At 45.9% G+C, this 24,461-nt stretch overlaps 1 protein-coding gene across 1 annotated transcript; it reads left to right on the top strand.

Annotated features, from left to right (window-relative positions):
* Positions 1–238: 238 nt before the first annotated feature.
* LEO1 (LEO1 homolog, Paf1/RNA polymerase II complex component) lies at positions 239–17,658 on the top strand. The gene is given in 13 exon segments (XM_044283276.1): positions 239–317; positions 2,976–3,013; positions 3,016–3,988; positions 4,127–4,240; positions 5,513–5,610; positions 6,718–6,863; positions 8,599–8,683; positions 11,935–12,029; positions 13,701–13,835; positions 15,493–15,628; positions 16,471–16,654; positions 16,946–17,049; positions 17,480–17,658. Coding segments are annotated over 13 exon segments (2,280 nt in total). The 5' UTR covers positions 239–253; the 3' UTR covers positions 17,588–17,658.
* Positions 17,659–24,461: the final 6,803 nt, after the last annotated feature.

The following is a 24,461-nucleotide window of genomic DNA, read 5'->3' on the forward strand; positions in this document are numbered from 1 at the left end:
CGCACAGCTCTTGAACAAATGCGCATGCGCAGTTTCGGCAGTAAATTTCCCGGTATGCTTCACATATGTCGTTATGAAAATTAGTGTTAGAAGAGGAACCGCACACGGTTTACTGTCAATGTGGACTTCACAGTGACCGGCTGCGAATATTTCTGCACCGGGCAGGCCGGGGTTAATCCCTCCCTCCCTCCTCTTAGTAGTCTAGCCACTTCCGCTCCTGCGCACTTCCTGAGGTTCTCCAGCGAGGCCGGACATGGACATGTTGGAGGGTCTGTTCGGCAGCGATGCAGAGTCCGAAAATGAGCCGAAAGGAGACGGTGAGTATGGCTGACCGGGCTGTAGAGGATGGTGTACCTCGCCGGCACCCGTACAGGGGCTCAGTCTGCTGTGTAGATGGACTTTTATCAGGACAGGCTCTCCAGGATGAATGTGGCTGTAGAGCTGATCTGTTGTCAGGGGGCAGCACATCATTGGCAGGAACCAGTCCCCTGGCACATGTTGGGCAATGACAAGTCTATATGAAAGCCAGGTCTGGCCCTGAAGTTAGTTGGGTGGGCTCAGAAGCTGAGCTCTGCGGATACTTTATTACTAGAGGTGTCACCATGGGGACAATACTACTATTCAGCAGTAAGGACACCCCAGCGCGGTGCCGCTCTGTCACATGACTAGCGGTGCCCGGGGGACCCCCACTGACTTCTGATGGGGTCTGTCATAAGTGACAGAAGGATGGATACCTGTAGAACAGACCTCATTAGAAGTCAGTGAGGTCCATCAGGCAACGAATCCGACCACGCATCATTGGTTCCGTTAGCACCAGAGGCCACAATACAGTTATCAGACCAGCCTTAGGGTCGTGAGAATGGGGGTCTCATGACCCCATCATAGTCCTGCAACTGCCGCTTCATTCATCTCTTTGGGAGTTGGTACAAAATAATAGCTCTTGGCACCCCAGAGTTAGGTTAATATATACCGTGGTTTGCAGGGGCACGGTTGTACTGTAGCAGATCCTACATTGTGACCCATATGTTTGACAAAGACCCCTTTGAGGCTTAAAACGTCACTGTATGTGTTGGTGACCGCAATGAAGATGTCAGCTGCTCTTATATTAGGCTAAGGCCACACTGTACAATGCTGGATGTGGCCAAAACATGCCCCTGCTGCGGTGGTCCATGGCCCATGATGTGCTGCGGGTTAGTATCGCTCTGCCATGTGACTGTGTATGGCTGATGTTCCTCTCCTGGGACGTCTTCCAATCAGACATGGATGGCCTATCCTTTGTTGTATGCACTTGTCTTTCCATGTCCAGTATCAGAATTGATGAAATAAGAAAAGAGCACATACGCACCACCTAATGCCCCATCATTTTGAGCACTGCTGCGGTCCTCAGCCCCAGGCTGCGCTTTCAGTCCCCAGCGGTGACAGTCGTAAACAGTGCTAACCAGCTGTATACAGCTGTGCTATCACTAGAGCCCTGGACCCATCAGGCATCTATATGGTGAGTATCCGATCTTTTATTTTTATCATACTTAGGGCTCACGCACACGATGCGGTATGCAAAAAATACGGATGATGTCCGTGTGCATTATGTATTTTGCGGAACAGAACAGCTGGTCCCTTATAGGACAGTCCTATCCTTGTCCATAATGCGGACAATGTTCTATTCTTTTTGCAGAATGGACATACGAAAACGGAATGCACACGGAGTAACTTCCGTTTTTTTTTGTTTGTTTTTTTGCGGACCCATTGAAATGAATGGGACCGCAAAAAAATAATGAAACGGACACTGAAAGAATATACGTTTGTGTGCATGAGCCCGTAGGAGGTCTGGGGAGATTCTCTAATAAATTGTTCAACCCCCTTAAAGGGGTTCTACGAGCTCTCCTATATTGATGATCTATACTCAGGATAGGTCATCAATATCAGATCGGCAGGAGTCTGACAACCGGCACCCTCGCCGATCAGCTGTATGAGGAGACGGCGTGCACAGTGCCCATGTGACCTCTCCCTTCTTTATTCCTGCTCTCCGCTGTATGTCTATAGGAGAGCAGCAGCGACGAGCAGGAAAAGAGAAGGGTGCCTATCTGATATTGATGCTAACCAGAGGATAGGTCGTCAATATTAAAAGGCCAGAGAACCCTTTTAAGGGACAGTTAAACCTTTGCAACCATTTTTAATTGTTCCAATGAAAAATAGTAAAAACTTTAAGAATTTAAAGGGATATTCCCATCTGGGACATTTATGACCTATCGATAGGATATACTATATGAATGTCTGATAGGTGCAGGCTCTACCTTGTGGATCCACTCCAATCTCGAGAATTGAGCCTGAAGTGAATGGAGAGGACACTGCGCATGTGCAGCATGCTCTCCACTGTTAAGGGTTCTTCCAAAAATACCCAAAGAAGCACACACGACTATTTTTGGAAGTCTCATAGCAGTGAATGGAAAGCACATTGCTCCACATGTGGTCACCCCTTTATTCACCACTATGGTAATAGTAAAGTCAGCGCTTGCCTACTTCTGGAAGTCCCTTAGCGATGAATGGAGAGTGGGCATGTATGAGCAGCTTGACTTCTGTTCAGTTCGGGGACCCATTCTGGACTTAGGAGTGGGCCCACATCTATCAGACATTTATGGTATATCCTGTGTCAATATGCCATAAGTGTCCCAGATTGGGAAAAAAACCTTAAAAAATGAAGGAAATTAGCATATTTATACCGTATGTATTTAGAAAAATCAAGTTATAGTTTGGTCCAGTGTAGGTGGTACTGATCCTACTTTTGTAGGAGTTAAGGGGATAATCAGGTCTACTTGTGTGATACAAACTTCTGATTGTTGTGTCAGTACAAAATTTTGGAACCGGTATGTCTACAATATTGGAAAGGGCACCGGTACAATAACAGATATTTCCATGTATCATAATCCCGATGGTGAGCTAATCATATATGTTGTTGTTTCCAATTTTAGAAGACTCAGACTCTGGATCTGGCTCTGACTCCGAACCAAAAAACGCCTGCCTCATGTTAGTAATGCTTCTGCGAGTGACAGTGAACGGGATGATGATGACGAGGGACATTCTGCTTTAAAACCCAGCAACAGGGAACTTTTTGGAGATGACAGTGAGGATGAAGCTGGGTCCCAACACAGTGGTAGTTACAACCATTCAGAAAGGTCTGATAATCAGTCTGAAGGTAATGCCCACTCTGATCAAGAAGAACACGATCAATCAGATGCTGAACAGCACAGTGGGTCTGAAAACTTTCAGGATGAAGATGATGATAGAGGCCACCGATCTGACCGCAGCAGCCATCACTCTGATGCCGAAGGGTCAGAAAAAGATGTCCATTCTGAAGATGAAAAATGGGGCAGTAAGGGTAGAAGTGACCAGTCTGATGATGATGAGGAGAAGATTCAGAACTCAGATGATGAGGAGAAGATTCAGAACTCAGATGATGAAGCACAGCATTCAGATGATGACAGAAATATGAGATCAGATGAAGAGATGCACAAACAATCTGATGGAGAAGACCATGAAAACCAACAGTCTGATGAGGAGGATCGCAGACATCATTCTGATGACGATGACCAGAGACATTCCGATGATGAGAGACTGCATTCAGATGGTGAAGATCAGGATTACCATCAGCGGTCAGATGATGATGATGATGAACCAAAGATTCAGAATTCAGATGATGAACAGGAACAACAGCAGTCAGATGAAGAGCAGCAGCATTCTGACGATGAAGACCACAAGCAGAGGCGACATTCAGATGACGAGCAGAGGCGACATTCAGATGACGAGCAGAGGCGACATTCAGATGACGAGCAGAGGCGACATTCAGATGACGAGCAGAGGCGACATTCAGATGACGAGCAGAGGCGACATTCAGATGACGAGCAGAGGCGACATTCAGATGACGAACTTGACGGCCATCGCTCCGATGATGAGCAACAGCATTCAGATGGTGAAGAGCAGGAGCAAAAATCAGGTCAGTTTTATTTATAGATTTCCACTGCACCAACATATTGTGTGGAGAACTTTACAATCAACAATGTTTTTTGTTCTTTCAAAGTACATATTCTGCACAGTTGTTCTTGTTCAGCATGTTTTCTGGTGTCTTTTATAGTATCAGGAAAAGGAAGCGATAGTGAAGAAGAGATTGTGCGGCAGAGGCCTAAGAAGAAGAAGAAGAGGAGACAGTCAGACTCTGAGTTGGATAGTGATGGAGAAACGCCAAAAGGTATGGAGTCCTTCTATATGCTTCAGGTTTTCTGCATGTACATTTATATTGCTTTTAAGTCATGTCCTAGTGAGTGAAGAGTCTGAAGCTTTGATCAGTGGTAATCCAGGTGCTGAGACTTCTTCCAAACACTGAAACAAAGGGGCAGAAGCTCTCACTTGAGCGATATGCCCATTTGACCGTCATTTGCTGTGCTTTGGTAGATGGCAGTGTATGGCCACATAGACGTTTTTAAGTCTGTACACAGGGAGCCATAACTCTGAGGAGTGGTAGTCAGTCAAAGGGGCACAACGCTCAGCTTAGAGCTTCTGGCCCATCAGTGATCAGTGGGGGTCTGACATGTTGCTATGATGTGTAAAAACTGTAGGAGACATCAGTTCCACTTTAATATGTTGTGTCTTCTTAGCAGATTTTCAATTCCAAATATCTTTCTTGTCAAGTCATCACCAGACTATAGACTATTTCTTAATGGCTTGCAATTTTTTCAGCTCCTGCCATAAACCGCAGTCTGGATCTCGGGGCAGATGGCAAACTTACATTTCTCCATCTGCCCTATGTTGAGATCACTCCACTTCTGACCGCTAGTGAGACGTGAATGCACATATTAGCGCATGCGCACTGTGCTTAGGCAGTTCCCAGTGAAGAGGAAGGGGAAACTGGAGACTGTGTTTGAGATCCGTTTGGATTCCGTTACTATGGACCATAACGCAATTCTATGACGGAATGCCTAATGAGTCCTCTCCTGCATAACGGAAACGGGACGGATCAGTTTTGCAGCCCATAGACTTCTATTATGACAGAATGAATAACTGAATGCCTCTAAAGGCAAATTTGCCGCTTCAGAGCCCTCCCAGGTGCCTGAGACGGATCGCAAACACAGTTTTTTCCCTTCCTCTTCACTGGGAACTGCCTAAGCACAGTGCGCATGCACTAATATGTGCATTCAGGAAGTAGCTGTTACCTCAGGCTGAACAGTGTCTCGAGCTGCTGGTGCTGACGCAGCCCGTCCTGGTGAGTGCACTGGGCATTCTAGGACGGGTTTCTGACACAATGACTTGATGGCAGCCATTTTAGGGTCTTACAATGATAACTCCCTAGGGAAAACGAGCTTCTTTTGATAAATAAAGGTACTTATGAATGTTTTTTTACTATATTTAGTTTAGTTTCCCGGAGAACCCCTTTAAATTAACTTTGAGGCTTTACTAAAATGAATAGAAGGTCCCAATAATGTTAAATAATATCTAATTAATTCCATGTTTTATAACTTAACAGAGGGGAAAAAAGGTGCCTCTGATTTGTTTGGAGATGCAGATGATATTTCTTCAGATAGTGATGCTGAAATGAAGCCTCCAACTCCAGGCCAACCAATGGTATGTACCTATAGACACTGACTGTCAGGCCACCTTATCCATAGATCTTCTGTTTCTTGCTTACACACATTCTGGATTCTAAGCAAATTATGGGACATGTCTTTGGGATCCACCCATGTTTGACATGAATGCACATATTCTTCTAATGAGTACCTATTTCTATGTGTAGGTCGGCCCATAACTACTTCCCACTCTGTGTAGTAATAGTACATTGCTGCAGTTTTGGCGCAATAATGGTGCACGATCAGGAGTCGTGCTTGCACCGTCACTTATGGGTGCCAACTTCATATGCAGCCGGAACCCTGCTTCCATTGCCAGGATCGGAAATAACTTGATACTTGCAGTTGATCCCCCTCATCTGAACAGTTACAGAGTGAGGAGCAGGGTCAGACTGGCCACCAAATTACCAGAGAGTCCTCCAGTGGGCCAAGTCTCTGAAGCTATAGTGACCCCCAAAGATCCAGGAGATTTAGAGCTGCCTTTAGAGTTAATCACTTGCCACTAGGGTCTTGTTCTTTGATTCAAAGCCATATAGCCTTTGATTAATGATATAGCATTTGGCCTTGAAAATAATTTCCTCTGGTGGGACCCAAGTAACCATAGCCCTGACTCTTGAGACAGGGCTCCCTCTATCCTCCCAGGCCCCCCATAAAGTCATGTCATGGCAGCTGGAGACCTTTTGATGTTCTTTTGTGTTACTGCTACCGTTCCACCCTACCTCTAGCAAGATGTAAAAGTTCCTACAGAAGTATTTGTACAAGGCAAGTCCCTTAGGGGGCTAAAAATTTAAAGAACAGTTAAATAAAGTTTTTAAAAACAAAAATGAAATGATAAAAGACCTTTCCATTGCACCCGTTTTGATGCATCCAGTCCAGTGTGTTTTGCTCACTTCTGTTGCAGCTGATATATAGACATAAAAGAAGTATGTGAATTGTTGTCTACATGGAGATTTCATTCACATGTTAGTCACGGAACTAAACAAAAGGGCAAATAGCCAGGAGACAGACGCTGGGGGTGGACATAGTATTAAATATACCGTTATGCACGTACATATAATATCTAGCATCAGGCTGACTGATTTTCTGACCTTTTTTCATGATACTGCAGGATGACTATGGAATCGACCAAGATCATCCTGAAGAGGAGCCCGCACCGGAGACCAGGATAGAAGTAGAGATCCCCAAAGTGAACACAGACCTTGGAAATGACTTATATTTTGTGAAGCTTCCTAACTTTCTCAGTGTTGAGCCCAGGTAAAGTACATTCAGGGCAAACATGAAAGGTAACTCCTGTGATAATTCAGTAGTACTGTATTCATTGCACCCACCAATCCCTGTATAAGGTGAAGGTCCCAGTTTACTCTGTTCACATTTATGCTAAAAAAAATTGCAGTTTTTCTGCTCCTCTGATGGACAACACCAATGGACCCCATTGATATAATTAGTCCATCTGGTTGTCTGTCGCAGCAGCTGTGCTATTTGACAGGGGCTCCTAACAGAACCTCAGATGGAAATGTGGGCAGAGCAAAACATTTAGTTTGACACGTACATACACACATTCTGTGTAGAGCCAGTTGACTTTTAGTGCTTGTCTCAGAACAGCCGTACCTGTATATGATTTAGATAAGTGCTTTTCTCATAAAACATGTCCACAGTGTAGCTGTCAGATATGTGATCACTGGGAGCTCCACTGATGAGTAGATCACATGCAGCGCTCAGCAGTTTCCGTCAGTCCTATACAGTCCTTAAATGGAGCAGTTGCACACAAATGACCACTGCTCTATTCAAATTGCTCCTGTCCACAAACTTTAGTAATTATTTGGGGGTCAAAGCAGTTGGATGCCATCCATTTTATATTAAAGGGGTTGTCTCGCTTCAGCAAATGGCATTTATTATGTAGATAAAGTTAATACAAGGCACTTACTATTGTATTGTGATTGTCCATATTCGCTACTTTGCTGGCTGGATTCATTTTTCCATCACATTATACACTGCTCGTTTTCCTTGGTGATGACCACCCTGCAGTCCAGCAGCAGTGACCGTGCTGGCACACTATAGGAAAAAGAACTGGCTTACGCCCACTCCCATGGGCCCAACCACCAGAGAGACTGGTACTTTTTCCTATAGTGTGCAAGCACGACCACCACTGCTAGATTGAATGGTGGTCGTAACCTTGGAAACTAGCAGGTATATAATCTGATGGAAAAAGAAATCCAGCCAGCAAAAAGGATGCAATATTAATGGTAATATATTAGTAAGTGGTTTGTATTAAAGGGGTTCTGCAGTTTGTTTAAACTTATGATCTATCCTCTGGATAGATCATCAGCATCTGATCGGCGGGGGTCCGACACCCGAGACCCCCGCCGATCAGCTGTTTAAGAATGCAGCTGCGCTCCAGCAGCGCAGCGGCCTTCTCACTGTTTACCGCTGGCCCAGTGACGTCACGACTAGTATCAACTGGCCTGGGCGCGGCTAAGCTCCATTCAAGTGAACAGAGTATAGCCGCGCCCAGGCCAGTTTATACTAGTCGTGACGTCACTGGGCCTGCGGTAAACAATGAGAAGGCCGCGGTGCTGCTGGAGCGCCGCTGCCTTCTCAAACAGCTGATCAGGTGTCAGACCCCTGCCGATCAGATGGGTAGATCATCAGTTTAAACAAACTGCAGAACCCCTTTAACTTTCTCTACATGATAAATGCTATTTGCTGAAGTGAGACAACCCCTTTAATCACCTATCCTTTGGGTAAGTGCTATTGCCTCTCTGGTAATGCCTTGATGTGTTTACATCACAGGAACTATACATTTCCTGAAAATTAATGTAACGGTATGTAAGGAGCTGTGCCTGTGCTATTACGTTTAGGTGCCAGCTCTTGCATAGCTGTCACCGTGATCTGATGGCCGGGATTGGAGAAAACTCAGAACTCCTTATGATATTAATATGAGTACGTTTAGATCTATAATACTTTGCTTAATGTACTTGTTTGTCTTTAGACCCTTTGATCCTCAATATTACGAGGATGAGTTTGAAGATGAAGAAATGTTGGATGAAGAAGGAAGAACCAGGTTGAAACTAAAGGTATTTTTTCCATTCATTTGATTTTTCTATTCATTCTTTTTTATTTTTATTTAATCTCGGTTCCATCATTAACGACAGCCCATTGTCTTTTGGCGGCAGTTGGTGCACTGCCATTTTTTTTAAATGGCTGCCGGAGCACTCCAGCGCTAAAAACCTGCTGTTCCTCACAGCCTGTTATCTTAGCGCTGGCTCCTGCTTAACAGTCAAGGTCGGACAAAGCGCTGACCCTAACTGTTAACACCTTGATCTCGCTGCGATCCGTACGGCGTCACGTTTCCCATGATGACCCGATTGTAGCTGGGGCAGCAATACTCCAATCCCTGGGGACCTATGAAGGACCCCAGAGCTGTCTGCATTGTAAGCTTGCTGTTAGGTGCCACATTCTCTTGCAGGGGTACATTTGTGTTATGGAGAGTATTATAGTATTTCAAATTCATGAGACAAGAAATCCTTGAACACAACTCCTTGCATACAAGCAAACTCAAAACCCCAAAAATTCAGCTATGCTCCCAATTTGTGTCTGTCTTTACAGCTCACCTGTGTGTAGATGTAGTATACAAGCATTGTATATACTGTATATTTTCCTGTTTTGACATTACATGATTAAATTACTGATAATCCATGTTCCTCAGATCTGGTGCAGTTCAACATTCCAGACTATTGAATGTTTTTCTGCACATGACTGAGATACTCTGTGGTCATCAGAGCCCTACATCCATATACCTAGGCCCTATGCTCGCCCTATAAGACTCACCTAGGTTTTTGAGGAGGAAAATAAGAAAAAATATTTTGAACCAAAAGGTGTGCTTTTGGTGGGCTTTGACCTAATGGTAGCCTGTGAATGACACTATTATGGGGGATCTGTGGATGACGCACTGTTATGGGGGATCTGTGGATGACGCACTGTTATGGGGGATCTGTGGATGCACGCACTGTTATGGGGATCTGTGGATGACGCACTGTTATGGGGGATCTGTGGATGCCGCACTGTTATGGGGGATCTGTGGATGACGCACTGTTATGGGGATCTGTGGATGACGCACTGTTATGGGGGGGATCTGTGGATGACGCACTGTTATGGGGGGGGCATCTGTGGATGACGCACTGTTATGGGGGGGGGCATCTGTGGATGCCGCACTGTTATGGGGGGGGGGGATCTGTGGATGCCGCACTGTTATGGGGGGGGGGATCTGTGGATGCCGCACTGTTATGGGGGGGGGATCTGTGGATGACGCACTGTTATGGGGGGGGATCTGTGGATGACGCACTGTTATGGGGGGGGATCTGTGGATGACGCACTGTTATGGGGGGGGTCTGTGATGACTCACTGTTATGGGGGGGGGATCTGTGGATGACGCACTGTTATGGGGGGGGATCTGTGGATGACGCACTGTTATGGGGGGGGGGGATCTGTGGATGACGCACTGTTATGGGGGGGATCTGTGGATGACGCACTGTTATGGGGGGGTCTGTGGATGACGCACTGTTATGGGGGGGGTCTGTGGATGCGCACTGTTATGGGGGGGTCTGTGGCTTGCACTGTTATGGGGGGGTCTGTGGCTTGCACTGTTATGGGGGGGGGTCTGTGGCTTGCACTGTTTGGGGGGGTCTGTGGCTTGCACTGTTATGGGGGGGGGTCTGTGGCTTGCACTGTTATGGGGGGGGTCTGTGGCTTGCACTGTTATGGGGGGGGTCTGTGGCTTGCACTTTTATGGGGGGGGGGTCTGTGGCTTGCACTGTTATGGGGGGGGATCTGTGGCTTGCACTGTTATGGGGGGGATCTGTGGATGACGCACTGTTATGGGGGTCTGTGGATGACGCACTGTTATGGGGGGGTCTGTGGCTTGCACTGTTATGGGGGGGTCTGTGGCTTGCACTGTTATGGGGGGGTCTGTGGCTTGCACTGTTATGGGGGGGGTCTGTGGCTTGCACTGTTATGGGGGGGGGTCTGTGGCTGGCATAAATAGCATCTTATGCATATTCCCCCCCCCCCCCATAAGTGTCTCTGTGTATTGTGAATGACCCCCAATTACAGGGCGTGGGCGCTGGCATCTACAGTAGTTTTGTAATGTCAGCGGGGCCCAGTGCAGTCATTGTATTCTATTGCAGGCAATGTTTAACTATAGAATATCTTCAATCCAGCAGCCTGTAATTATGTCCATAGCAGGCAGGAGGCTGGGCGGGCTGGGGGGCACTGGCAGCGTAACTCACTACGTCACATGCCCATGCCGCCTGTTTCATTCATAAAGTGGGCGGAGCAGTAGCGTGACGTAGTGAGTTACACTGCCAGTGCCCGCCCAGCCTCCTGCCTGCTACGGACGTAAGTACAGGAAGATATTGAAGATATTCTATAGTTAAACATTGCCTGCAGTTATATACGATTAGTACAGTGAGCGGGGCCTGGTGCAATAGAATACAGTGACTGAACCGGGCCCCGCTGCCATTACAAAACAAGACGCTGGCTCCAGCCCCTCCTCGCTGATACACCTCCGACCGCGCTGTGCAGCACGCGGTCGGCGGTGTATCAGTGTAAACGGCAGCATTCGCCCCATAAGACGCATTGCCATTTTCCTCCCACTTTTGGCAGGGAAAAAGTGCGTCTTATAGGGCGAAAAATACGGTACTTCATTGGATTTTATTACTCTCTCCATTAGCAGGTCATTTGTTAGGCTACACTATCACTTTGCACGAGACACACCTCACAAACCAGAGACTGCAGTGTAGCGCCATCACGAGTAATCACAACTAATATAAGTAAACAAGGTTATAAGTTACTACGACACAACATTTGCATAAAATCCAACAGAACTACACAGCAATATTTGCTCAGGAGATGTGGCATGTAGACCGAGCCTTAAAGGAGTTGTCCAGGACATATCTATTGATGTCCTGTACTCATGATAGGCCATCAATATCTGGCAGGGGTCACTCATCCGCACCCCTGACGCAATTCAGGAGCAGGTCCGGAACTACACAAGTCTGTCTAATGTGTAGTGAATGGAAGCGGTGCCGAATTTACCAGCTGTGTCCACTCCATGATGGATGGAGCATTGTAACTCTGGCATCGACTTCTGGCACTGGAGCTACCCCGAAACAGCTGATCGGCAGAGGTGCGCGGTGTCAAACCCCCATCAGTCAGATATTGAGGTCCTATCCTTAGCATAGGCCATCAATTGTAAAATCCTGGACAACCCTTTTAAGGTAGCTTGCATGTTATAATAACTAGTGTGTTTTCTTTTTTCCACTAATAGGTTGAAAATACCATCAGGTGGAGAACACGCAAGGACGAGGAAGGAAATGATATTAGGGAGAGTAATGCACGGATTGTTAAATGGTCAGATGGCAGGTAAGTGTCGTCTGGCTGTGCTCAGCCCCTTGCTCTTTGTACAAACCGGATTCCCAAAAAGTGGGGACACTATACAAATCGTGAATAAAAACTGAATGCAATGATGTAGAGGTGCCAACTTCTAATATTTTATTCAGAATAGAACATAAATCGCAGAACAAAAGTTTAAACTGAGAAAATGTACCATTTTAAGGGAAAAATATGTTGAATCAGAATTTCATGGTGTCAACAAATCCCCCAAAAAATGGGACAAGGCCATTTTCACCACTGTGTGGCATCTCCCCTTCTTCTTACAGCACTCAACAGACGTCTGGGGACCGAGGAGACCAGTTTCTCAAGTTTAGAAATAGGAATGCTCTCCCATTCTTGTCTAATGCAGGCCTCTAACTGTTCAATCGTCTTGGGCCTTCTTTGTTGCACCTTCCTCTTTATGATGCGCCAAATATTCTCTATAGGTGAAAGATCTGGACTGCAGACTGACCATTTCAGTACCCGGATCCTTCTCCTACGCAGCCATGATGTTGTGATTGATGCAGAATGTGGTCTGGCATTATCTTGTTGAAAAATGCAGGGTCTTCCCTGAAAGAGATGACGTCTGGATGGGAGCATATGTTGTTCTAGAACCTGAATCTATTTTTCTGCATTGATGGTGCCTTTCCAGACATGCAAGCTGCCCATGCCACACGCACTCATGCAACCCCATACCATCAGAGATGCAGGCTTCTGAACTGAGCGTTGATAACAACTTGGGTTGTCCTTGTCCTCTTTGGTCCGGATGACATGGCGTCCCAGATTTCCAAAAAGAACTTCGAATCGTGAGTCTGACCACAGAACAGTCTTCCATTTTGCCACACTCCATTTTAAATAATCCCTGGCCCAGTGAAAACGCCTGAGCTTGTGGATCTTGCTTAGAAATGGCTTCTTCTTTGCACTGTAGAGTTTCCGCTGGCAACGGCGGATGGCACGGTGGATTGTGTTCACTGACAATGGTTTCTGGAAGTATTCCTGAGCCCATTCTGTGATTTCCTTTACAGTAGCATTCCTGTTTGTGGTGCAGTGTTGTTTAAGGGCCCGGAGATCACGGGCATCCAGTATGGTTTTACGGCCTTGACCCTTACGCACAGAGATTGTTCCAGATTCTCTGAATCTTCGGATGATGTTATGCACAGTTGATGATGATAGATGCAAAGTCTTTGCAATGTTTCGCTGGGTAACACCTTTCTGATATTGCTCCACTATCTTTCTGCGCAACATTGTGGGAATTGGTGATCCTCTACCCATCTTGGCTTCTGAGAGACACTGCCACTCTGAGAAGCTCTTTTTATACCCAATCATGTTGCCAATTGACCTAATTGGTGTTAATTGGTCTTCCAGCTCTTCGTTATGCTCAAATTTACATTTTCCAGCCTCTTATTGTTACTTGTCCCAACTTTTTAGGGATTTGTTGACACCGTGAAAATTTTAATCAACGTATTTTTCCTTTAAAATGATACATTTACTCAGATTAAACGTTTGATCTGTCATCTACGTTCTATTACAAATAAAATATTGACATTTGCCATCTCCACCTCCTTGCATTTAGTTTTTATTCACAATTTGTTTAGTTTCCCAACTTTTTTGAATCCGGTTTGTAACTTGTCTTTGACGTCATATTTGTCTTTTTTCTTGCAGTATGTCCTTGCACTTGGGTAATGAAGTATTTGATGTGTATAAAGCTCCATTACAAGGAGACCACAACCATCTTTTTATCAGACAAGGAACAGGTTTACAAGGTCAGGCTGTATTCAAGACCAAGCTGACGTTCAGGTAAGGTGCTGTTCTCCACATTTTCTGTCTTATTGGATTTTCTTTTTTTAACCTTCTTTAATTCAGTTTTGGCAGGTTTGACTGCACTGACAGCAGCATTACATGCTTCTTTTTGAGGCATGGCAGTATTAGTGCAGTTTTGACACCCTTTGTTCTGGCATTATATAAGTATATCATCGTGTAAATTCTAAGTTATAAAGAATACAAATAGCCATGCAAATAGGACATGACATGCGTCATGTCTGACCTAAATCTGGACTTTATATCCAGGGCCTCATGGATGCCGTCTGTGTTCTACAGATCCTTTCGCCGCCCCATTACGGCGCGGCGCGTTTGGATACGGATTGTCGTCTAATGGCAGTGCGGCGAAGTAGACTGCGGTATACCGCGCAGCCGTAACCGCGCTCCTGCCGCCCTTACTGCCATAGCTACTTACGCGTCCCTAATCGATTCGCTTCATCCAGGGCAGGGCGGAGAGGGCCATGTAAACCCTAGGCCGCTGCCACCAGGACTTCAACCGACTTGAAACACTGGGCATCACTGAATATAACATCGTTCTGACTGAGCATACTTCGCAAAACTAACAACAGTCACAGAAACGACTATACAGCACTATAAGTACTGTAAACACTTAATAGGCGATTTTTGGGTGACAGGTTCCCTTTAAGATGACACCCATAGTAGTGCAGAAGGCATTTGCTTTATCTCTGTTTCAGTATGGCGGTGTATATATATGTTTTCTTTGGTTTACATATCTGTCAGGCAGAAAAAATCATGACTTATTCCATTGCATGTTTTATATATATATACAGAGCTTTTCTCCCCTAGGAGCATTGCTCATAGATCATAATAGCTCCATTGTAAGGCTGTAGTATGAAGACTGTGATGCTGTACAGTCTCCATGCTTGTGTATGAGGCCCAAGGTAGGGCTGTGCAGATTTCAAAAGCCAGGTAGCCAGTGCACCTAGAAATTTGCTGCTGGTGAATAGGGCTGCAGCTATCGATTATTTTAGTAATCAAGTATTATATCGATTAATCCAATGATTAATCCTGTACTCTAATAAAATAAAACTAATTAAGAGAACGTTTTCTATAAAAACTCATCAGCCCCACTGCCATCAGTACCCCCACCCCCCAGTTTCCCCTCCAATGCCACCATGTCCTCCCCCAATGCCGTCAGCTCCTCCCAGTGCCACCAGCAGCCCCCACTGCCATCAGTTCCCCCACTCCCTCTCCTTACGTGCACTGTGTCCTGACGATGTGTGTGCAGCACTGTGCGGACAGGCGGGTGACCAAGGAGCGTGAGTAATAGCAAGCTCTTCACTCACACTCCGTGGTCACATGGCACAAATGAATCATCGATGCAAGAAAGTTGCATTGAGGATTTTTTTGTGTCGGGTTAATCGATTAATTTGAGAAATCGTTTCAGCCCTACTGGTGAAATACACGTTGTTTTCTATGGGTATGTATGGGAATTCCTATAATGTGTCTCCAGGTGTGCTCTAAATGCTACGGCAAATAGCCCACTCTTGATATAAGATGTATTTTTAGACTGCAAAGTCAAATAAGCCTCCCTTTATTATTGCTATATGTTTTTATTGGATATGACTAGCCTGTCACAAACTGCTCCTTTACATATATTTGTATTTGCCCTCAGGCCTCATTCCACCGACAGCGCCACTCACAGGAAGATGACCCTGTCCCTTGCAGACAGATGTTCTAAGACTCAAAAGATCAGGATTCTTCCGATGGCAGGACGTGATCCAGAGTCTCAAAGAACAGAAATGATTAAGGTAAAACATTTGACCTCCTATGCATTTTGGATGATAAGTAAATTTATTTTGCGAGATAACAAGTAAATAGAAGAACAGACAGGCTGGTTTGGAGTATTCCTTAAACCACATTGTTTGTATAGTAAACTACCAATGAGCCAGCTTAGTACATATTACTTTTCTAGAGTGACGACTATGATGCTGTCACTACAAGACTTTGAAAGCGGGCCATAGGGTTTTTTATTTGGGTTCAAGCATTCAGACAGTGCTTTGTCATAAAAAATACTGGGACCATTAATGGAAACCACATAGCAGAAATGTGAACAGAACCTCAATGCTGTCTATATAATTAAAGGGGTTGTTCGGGTTCAGAGCTGAACCCGGACATACCCTTATGTTCACCCAGGCAGCCCCCCTGAGGCTAGCATCTCATGCTCCGATGCCCTCCCTGTGCCCTGTGCTAAATCGCGCAGGCACAGGCTTTTTTGTTTTCAATAACACTGCTGGGTGGTAACTTCCACCCGGCAGTGTGTTTGGTGACGTCACCGGCTCTTTGGTGACGTCACTAGCCCTTTTACTGGCTAGGGCAGAGCTAAATCCCGCCCATGAGAGCCGGTGACGTCACCGGGGTTCCTGTCAGCCCCATGGAGAGCCCCAGTACGGCGCCGGAACTCCTAAAAATGCCTTTAGCTCAGGGCAAAGGAGAGCATGAACTGCTCCGATGCTCATGTCAGGGGGGCTGTCGGGGTGAAAATGGAGGGATGTCCGGGTTCAGCTCTGAACCAGGACAACCCCTTTAAATCGGTTTTTGTAAACTACAGCTCAAAATAGTGATATTTCATTATCTTCTTGTTTCCATGCAGAAAGAAGAAGAGAGACTGAAAGCATCAATCCGCAGAGAGTCACAGCAGCGCAGAATCAAAGAAAAGCAGCACCAGCGTGGTCTAAGCGCTAATTACCTGGAGCCTGACCGCTATGATGATGAAGACGAAGGAGAAGAGTCGATAAGCCTGGCGGCCATCAAGAACAGATATAAAGGAGGGAGAGGTAAAGAAACATTATGAAGTCCCATCAGTGTTCATGAAGTTTTAAATTGGTCTGTTTTTTACTCCACATGTCCACCAGGGGGCACACTGAAGAATGTCTTGCTTCTAAAAGACATTCTTTATTACGCTGTATGCTTGCACTCTAGCTTTCATTTAAAAAGTGTGGTGTGGTGTAGTGTTTCTCAGTGCAGTTTTACGTTCTCGATTTGCTTCTGTCACATTTGATCAATTACTTCTGTACGTTCTGCTTGAGAATGACATGAATTATATGGACCGTTGCCATGTTTTACAGAGGAAAGAGCCCGTATCTACTCATCCGACAGTGATGAAGGTTCAGAGGATGACAAAGCTCAGAGATTACTCAAAGCAAAGAAACTGAACAGTGATGACGAGGAGGTGAGTCTAGTACTGTTTTCACAGACAAGCTGGCTTATGTACCTTCTGATGGCCAGGCAAACTTACCTATTTATAACCTATGTGGTTTCTACACGTTTTATACATTTAATCTTATTTAGTCCTTCCAAATATTGCAGCACTATACAGAAAATATAACCACTTCCATGCACTCTAGCCTTATTCGAGCCTATAAATGAGTGTTCAACACTCACTTATACCCCTCGTAACTGCTGACTACTGAGTTGTATATGTATTATCAAGAGCAAGTTAATTGTGGATTTATTGTTGAGCTTCACGTTGCTCCTGTGCTCCAACCATGGCTTGCCTAAAATGAGCAGTACCAATCAAACCGCCCCGTGGACTCCAAGTCTGCTGAATATGTCCTATATTAATGAGCATTGGAATTTTTACTTCTCATTCCCCTGTCTAGGAGGGAGAGCCGTCAAAGAAGAGGAAGGCAGATGATGAAGACAAAGCCAACAAAAAGCACAAGAAATATGTCATTAGTGATGAGGAGGATGAAGAGGAGGATTTGTAACATGCGTATATATGTATTTTATGTTGTACATAGATGGGATTCTGTTAATTAAATACATTTTCAAAATTCAACGGTTCTTAAATGATTTTTGCTACATAAATAAAACTGAATCTATTTACACACCACTCTATTGAAGAGAATTATGAGCTGTTGGAACTAATTGTAGGGCTTTTGTGTGACTTCAGAATTGCATGTGACATCAAAATTTGATTACATACTGAAGCAGAGAGATAGAAATGAATATAATATGATGTCTAGCACTGCTGGTCACTGTAGTTCAGGCCTCAGAGGTCACATCTGTTTGAATGTCATAGACAGCATGTCATAGAAGCATTTCTAGACAAAAGCGTTTAAAGGTTTATAAGTGTTGAGCAAACTGTGTGTGACTTGCAAAAAAGATAACATGGTTATAAGGGAAAATAATAGCATTCTTTATACAGAATGTATAATGCTGGAGGGGTTAAAAAAATAAAAAATTATTTAACTCTCCTTAATCCACTTGTTCGCGCAGCCCGGCTTCTCTTCTGTCTTCATCATCATGACATTTGATACATTTGGTGCAAAGTCCTTCAAATTTCTCTGGCCTCAATTAAAACACACTTGTATCAGCATGACAACAAAGCACAGCCTATGAACACATGGGGGGAATTTATCAGGTTACATTGGCCATACTTTGCACCAAACATCGCATGTTGAACTTTTTGCATCTTGGGCTTCGTTCACATCACCTTTCTGTTCTCTTTTCAGCCTAACTGAGCCGAACGGCGCCTACGGACCCCATAGACTATAATGGGGTCCGTTATGTTTCCGCTCAGAAGATGATTTTGAAGTGGAGACAAAAGTCCTGCATGCACAACTTTTGTCCGCTCCAAAATCATCTGAGCGGAAACATAATGGACCCCATTATAGTCTATGGCAGGGCTGGCCAACCTGAGGCTCTCCAGCTGTTGTAAAACTACAACTCCCACCATGCTTTGCTGTAGGCTGATAACTGTAGGTAGTCTGGGCATGCTGGGAGTTGTAGTTTTGCAACAGCTGGAGAGCCTCAGGTTGGCCAGCCCTGGTCTATGGGGTCCGTAGGCGCTGTTTGGCTCAGTTATGTGCCTTCCCAGTTCCTTCCATTCTCCTGCTCCTAAACGGAGCTGTGATGTGAACGAAGCCTTAGAGTGTATTCATATCACCATTTAGCTTTCTGTTCTTCTGATCCGTCTAAAAAAGAAAAAAAGGCTCCTGTTGCATCAGTTATGCATAGGATTTTTTTTTTATTTTTTTTACAGGATTCAGTAAAAAAAAATGTTTTTAAAAATGATCTGGTTATGTCAGTTGTCATCCGTTTGAGCCATTTCCATCTCAGATCCGTCTTTTTTTAGATGGGGAAAAAAAAAAGTCATGCATGCTGGATTTTTTTTTTCCCATCTGAAAAAAGATCTTAGATGGAAATGGCTCAAATTGATGACTACTGATGCAACAGGATCCATTTGTTGTTTTACCTTTTTTCCTCTTTAGGTAAGGGAAACAGAGATGGAAGGCCGGTGTTGGTTCCCCTAACCACCCCCCCATCCTGCCAGCCATGGGGGTCACCTGCAGTTCCCCTACCTCCACTCCAGCCTCACTACTACCTCTGTGCTAGTGGCTGAAGAGGTGACCCTGCTGGTACCCTGAGGGGGAATGAACAGAAGAGGATAAAGATGGGGTAAGTATTGTGAACACAGCGTGAGTATAACCCCCTCCATCCACCACCTCCCCCAATCTCTCACCACCACAGCCAGTCGCATTACCATCTTCCGTAGTATATCCTGCATTACCTACTACAACAAGTTCAGTATTCACATGAACAGGTGAAGTAATTGTTCCGCCATTGGATACTATGTTTACTACGCCACAGCACCAGATACTATATTTCCTATCCTATTCTTCCTTTTCTACGGGGGTATATGCCAACAGACATTACCTACTATTACCCGCTCATCCCCCACAAGCGGAATACGGGCCCAACCACTGGATACTGCAGCTACTACTGCATTATCCCCTTAATTTTCTGGTTGTTGGTTTTGAGTGCCGGCATGGAAGTCTCTGTCCTCCCAGGGTGTATCCCCAGATTCCCCACAAAACCGCTTTAAGTCCCGGTGGGACGCCACACTAAATGGTTGGTCATGATACTCGACACCTTCAATAGGTGGTGTGTCTGCCCTAGAAGAGAATTCAGTGATTACTACCAAGCAAATTCAGTATTACACTGCCTCTGAATTCTGTTTCCACATCTAGCTCTCCTCCTTTTCAAGTGGCGTATTTAGTCTAGCACTTCATTCCATGGCTACTACTGTATGTCCTCTTTCGCTGGTGGAGTATTTACGCTAGCACTAGAGATCGTAGCTACTACTGTAGGGCCTCCTTCCCAGGTGGCGTGTCTACCCTGACTTTGGCTTTTGTGGCTACTATGGTATAACCTCCTTCTCAGGTGGAGTCTTTACGCTAGCGCTAGATATCATGGCTACTGTGTGGTTCCCTTCTCACTCCTTCCATTTGCACAGGATATGGTTCTGTGGTTTCTACCACATTGCCTTCTGTTCTGTTCCATGTTTCGGCACTGGCTCTGTATGCTGTAGCTTCTACCGCTTCTCTCCTTCTATAGGTGGAACCCTCACACTGGTCCTAGGTGTGGCGATTGTGTCTAAACTCCCTCTCAGATGGATCTCCGGCTCATTTTACGCAACCTATGTATGCCGTTGCACCAGTAGGTAAGGTCTTTATGCTGGTGCTTGCAGTTTGAGCTGATTCGTCCACTCGTTCCTGATGACATGGTCATCTGCAGTACTTCCATTCTCTGACCAGGTATGTGCATTAGTATGCCTGCTATAGCTGATGAGCCATTCACTTCTGGTGCGCACTATTGCGGCGTTATCCCTGGTTGGCATAACCTCCTTGTTTCTATGACATTGGTCTACCACAAGGTTCTCATTTCAAGTTTGAGATTAGCGCTAACTGTTGACACTGTGACACCATCAACACTGCCTCTTTTAAGAGATGAGTAATAGCTTTGACATGTACTTATGTAGGGGACACACCTATTCATCAACTGCTTTGCCCCCCCTCACCGGACAGAGCTATGGTGCTGCCGCATGTTGTCAATGCTAATAAATGTTTCATTGCTGGAACGCATCACCCTTTCAACGTTATGCCCCTCCGCAAGAGGAGTAATTGCCCTCCCCCTCAGATACTGTTTGTCTCCCTGGCCAGTATCAATACTCCTGAGGTTGGATTCTTGCTGTTCTGGAACGCCTGCACTATTTTTTCTTATGTCCAGATTTTCTCTGGTGTTTTTGTGACGTCGGACATAGTCATCACATTCTCTCCTGCAGAAGTATTTCTCCTATCTCGTACCAATCTGTGCATTCCGCTGATGACCGCACTCTCCCCTTCAGTAATTAGTACATACAGGTTACACAAAATTAGATAAAAATAACAGCCCAAAAATAGTATTGCAATATCACAAACCCTCAACAAGCCCACTCAACATGGAACAGATATACCAACACACAAAAAAGGCTGAGTTTGAAAAGGCTCCAAATATATAATACATTTTATTCATAAACATGTACAAAGCATTGTTAAAATAGAGACAAAAGACATCAAGAATGAAGTGCGGTATACCCCCAAGATGAAGGTGTTGCTGAAACGCGTGTCAGGATGTGCGGTTCTCCTGAGGTGATTCCCCCATTTTCATGGGTATGTTATACGTGTTACAATTCGTATGAGGGGTGTCTTCTGTTGTCTGGTATGAGTACTATGATATGCTCATGTCTACTTGGCACACTATGACCATATGCTGACCTTTGGTGTGGGGAAGTTAATTATTGATTATTTTATGATGTATTAGCATCCTTCCACATTGCCATGTACTAGTCTCAACTTGATATATTGTGACCATAAGTCCACGTTGGGTTGAGATTGTGCGCAAGCACTGTATACATTACACGGTATTAGCATTTACCCGACACATCTGACTACATGTCAATTTGTGGGTAAGGGATGTAAATATACTATATCCAATTTCCTCATATGATATCTATACTCCTGTTCAGTCACCTCAGATGTATAGCGGACTTCATTCTTGATGTCTTTTGTCTCTATTTTAACAACGCTTTGTACATGTTTTTGAATAAATCTTATACAGCGTATATTTGGAGCCTTTTCAAACTCTGCCTTTTTTTTGTGTTGGTATCCCTGACGCCTTCAGACAGAGTAGCTACACGGTGACAGTAGATGGTCTCAGTAGATGGTCACCACCGATATTTTTTGCGTCTGCTTTGCTTCTACCTATGACTACAGTATTTTTGTTCTTCAGCCTACAGTTGGGTCTGCCTGATCCAGGCAGTTTGTGGAGTATCAAGCAGCTCGTTTTGTTAGAAGTCTCACGACAAGCCTCTACATCTCTGGGGGCATCTGTCTACCACAGTACCTTCTCCTTAGGGAGCGTTTCCTTTTTAAGCAGAGATGTATGCTGCGATCCTTACCTTTTGGATCAGCTTCCATGAGTGTATTCCAGCGAGTGTTTGTGCTCTCTCTCATATATTGTAGCCTGCTCTCTTTTTAAGAGTGCGGTTGCTCAGTTTCCTCAGGCTGTCTAATGCCAGTCATGATATGGTCCTGGACCCAGCATCACTCGCATTCTTCCTTTTGTCTAGTGGGGGAGGTTGCTTTGGCTGCACTCTTCTGCCGCATTGCTCTCAGCTGCATGGCTGGGATGCTATTGATCCCCGAGGAGACAGTCTTTACTCTCAGACTACTCCCCATTTGCCTATAGATTTTCATTTGTGGCTTTTTCTCCTCCTTGGCCATCCTTTATCTCTGTCTTGATAAATGATCATATTCCATACTTTTTAGTCTCTTCTCATGCTGGATTCTTTACAAGGGAGTGGCTACTCGCTGTTTTCTTTTACTAATTGGCCCACAGGGGTCTCTTCACGTACCTGGGAGATCCTTACAGGACTAGTCCTCTGCCAGTTGCCCAGTAATTCCTTCCAGTTTTTCCTGGGTTGAAACATCCCATCCCGATACTTACACATTTGGTAAGGTCGTGTCTGGGTCTTCCTGTTCGCCAGGTCTCGTGCATACCCAGATTCTACAGGCTCATTTCTGTTGAGTAAACACCCCTCAGTTTTCCATGGGGCCTATTGTCATGCAGGACATCCTGGGTTTCCAGTCCAGGTCCCTATATAAATTTTGTGGACCTCGTTATCCGGAAGTACATTCCGCACATCATCTTCAGTCGTCAGACATAATTATCCTTTTTGTGGATATTATGTGCTGCTATCCACATCTTCTGAAGACCCTCGAGCCTTTGGGCTTTATTCAACTGGCTTATCCTCTTTTATGCCCAGCCTAAGACGCGGTGCGTTCTACGATCTCTGGCTGGCCTTCCTGGTTCATGCTCTTCCTGTGCTATTCAGGGTTCCTGTGCATCCTTTCCCTATATTTCTGTGCGGGATCCCATGGCCAGCCTTAGATTTGTTCTAGTCTTTTGTTCCTTCCCCATGGTACTGCTTTGGAACGTCCTGTTGTCTCCTGTGTCTCCCAATGATACGACCGAGAAAATTGGATTTTTTGTGCTTACCTGTAAAATCCTTTTCTCGCTCATATCATTGGGGGACACAGGACCATGGGTATAGCTTGCTGCTGCCACTAGGAGGCGACACTAGGCTGAAAGCTGTTTGCTCCTCCCCTGCAGGCTATACCCCCTCCAGCCTGGAGAGAGCATATCAGTTTTTAGCTTAGTGTCGTAGGAGGCAGACCTCCCTGCTTTGCAGGGTGGCGCTTTGATTATTTTTTTTTTTTTTTTTTTATTTCATTTTTTTTTTTTTCCAGTATCCGGATGGGGGGTCCAGGGTCGCTTGCGTCCCTGCATCCCCGGGAGGCGGGCCGGTGTACCTTGGTCACCGCCTTGCCGCCCCAAGAAGAAAAAGCGGACCAGGGCAGCCTCGCTCCCCTGCTTCCCCCCAGCTACAGGACTACCCTCTCTTCAGCCCTCCTCTGCCCGGACCCCTGTTGCCTGGTGCCAGCGGTCGTTGGGTGGTCCTGCTGGTGTTACAACTGAGGGTGAAGTCTACAGATGAAGATGGGTAAGTGACTCGCCTCCCAGGCCCCCACTCTCGGATAACAGCGTGCCGTACTGCACGGCACCAGTGCCCCTGAGCGCCCCCCTCCACCCGCGCCCCCGCACCCGTGTGCGTTCCGCCGGCACCTGTCTCGGACCTATCCGCCGTCCGCTCCGTCTCCCTCCGTTCTTCGCCGCTGCATCGCATACAGCAGTATCTTTCTGTGCGATCGCAGCCGGCACTGCGGAGGGCAGATGCGCTACCTGCTGAAGAACTTCGCGGCGCGCCGGGACCTTCGTTACCGCACGGCGGTGTCGGGCTCTCCCCCTCTTCTGACCTCGGGGCCAGTCACAGCGCGGTCGCCCTTTCTGGGCAGCCATATTATCGGGGTCTTTAGGCACGCCGGCCGCGGCTGCGGTCACGTGCACAGGGGTGGGCGGCGCTTGCGGCCTTCTTCATTATCCTGCCGCTCCCGGGCTGTCAGGGGGCGTGGCTTATTCTCCCGCCCTGCTGAAACTTCCTCTTCCTCCCGGCGCAGCGTGGTGGACACAGGACCTGGGCTCTCGCTCCACTCTGGTAGGAGATAGATACCCCGTTCAGCAGGATATCAAACCATGTCTGACCCGGCCACTGACCCCCCTCAGGCAACCTGTGTGACCACTCACTATGCCTGTTCAGTGTGTTCAGCCAAATTCCCTCGGGGCCAGTCACTCTCACTGTGCTCGGCTTGTCAGAAGCCTGCGCAGAGCAATCCCCCTAGAACACTGCAGCCCACAGAA

This window comes from Bufo gargarizans, chromosome 2 (assembly GCF_014858855.1).
Source record: "Bufo gargarizans isolate SCDJY-AF-19 chromosome 2, ASM1485885v1, whole genome shotgun sequence".
In the NCBI taxonomy this organism is placed as follows: domain Eukaryota; kingdom Metazoa; phylum Chordata; class Amphibia; order Anura; family Bufonidae; genus Bufo; species Bufo gargarizans.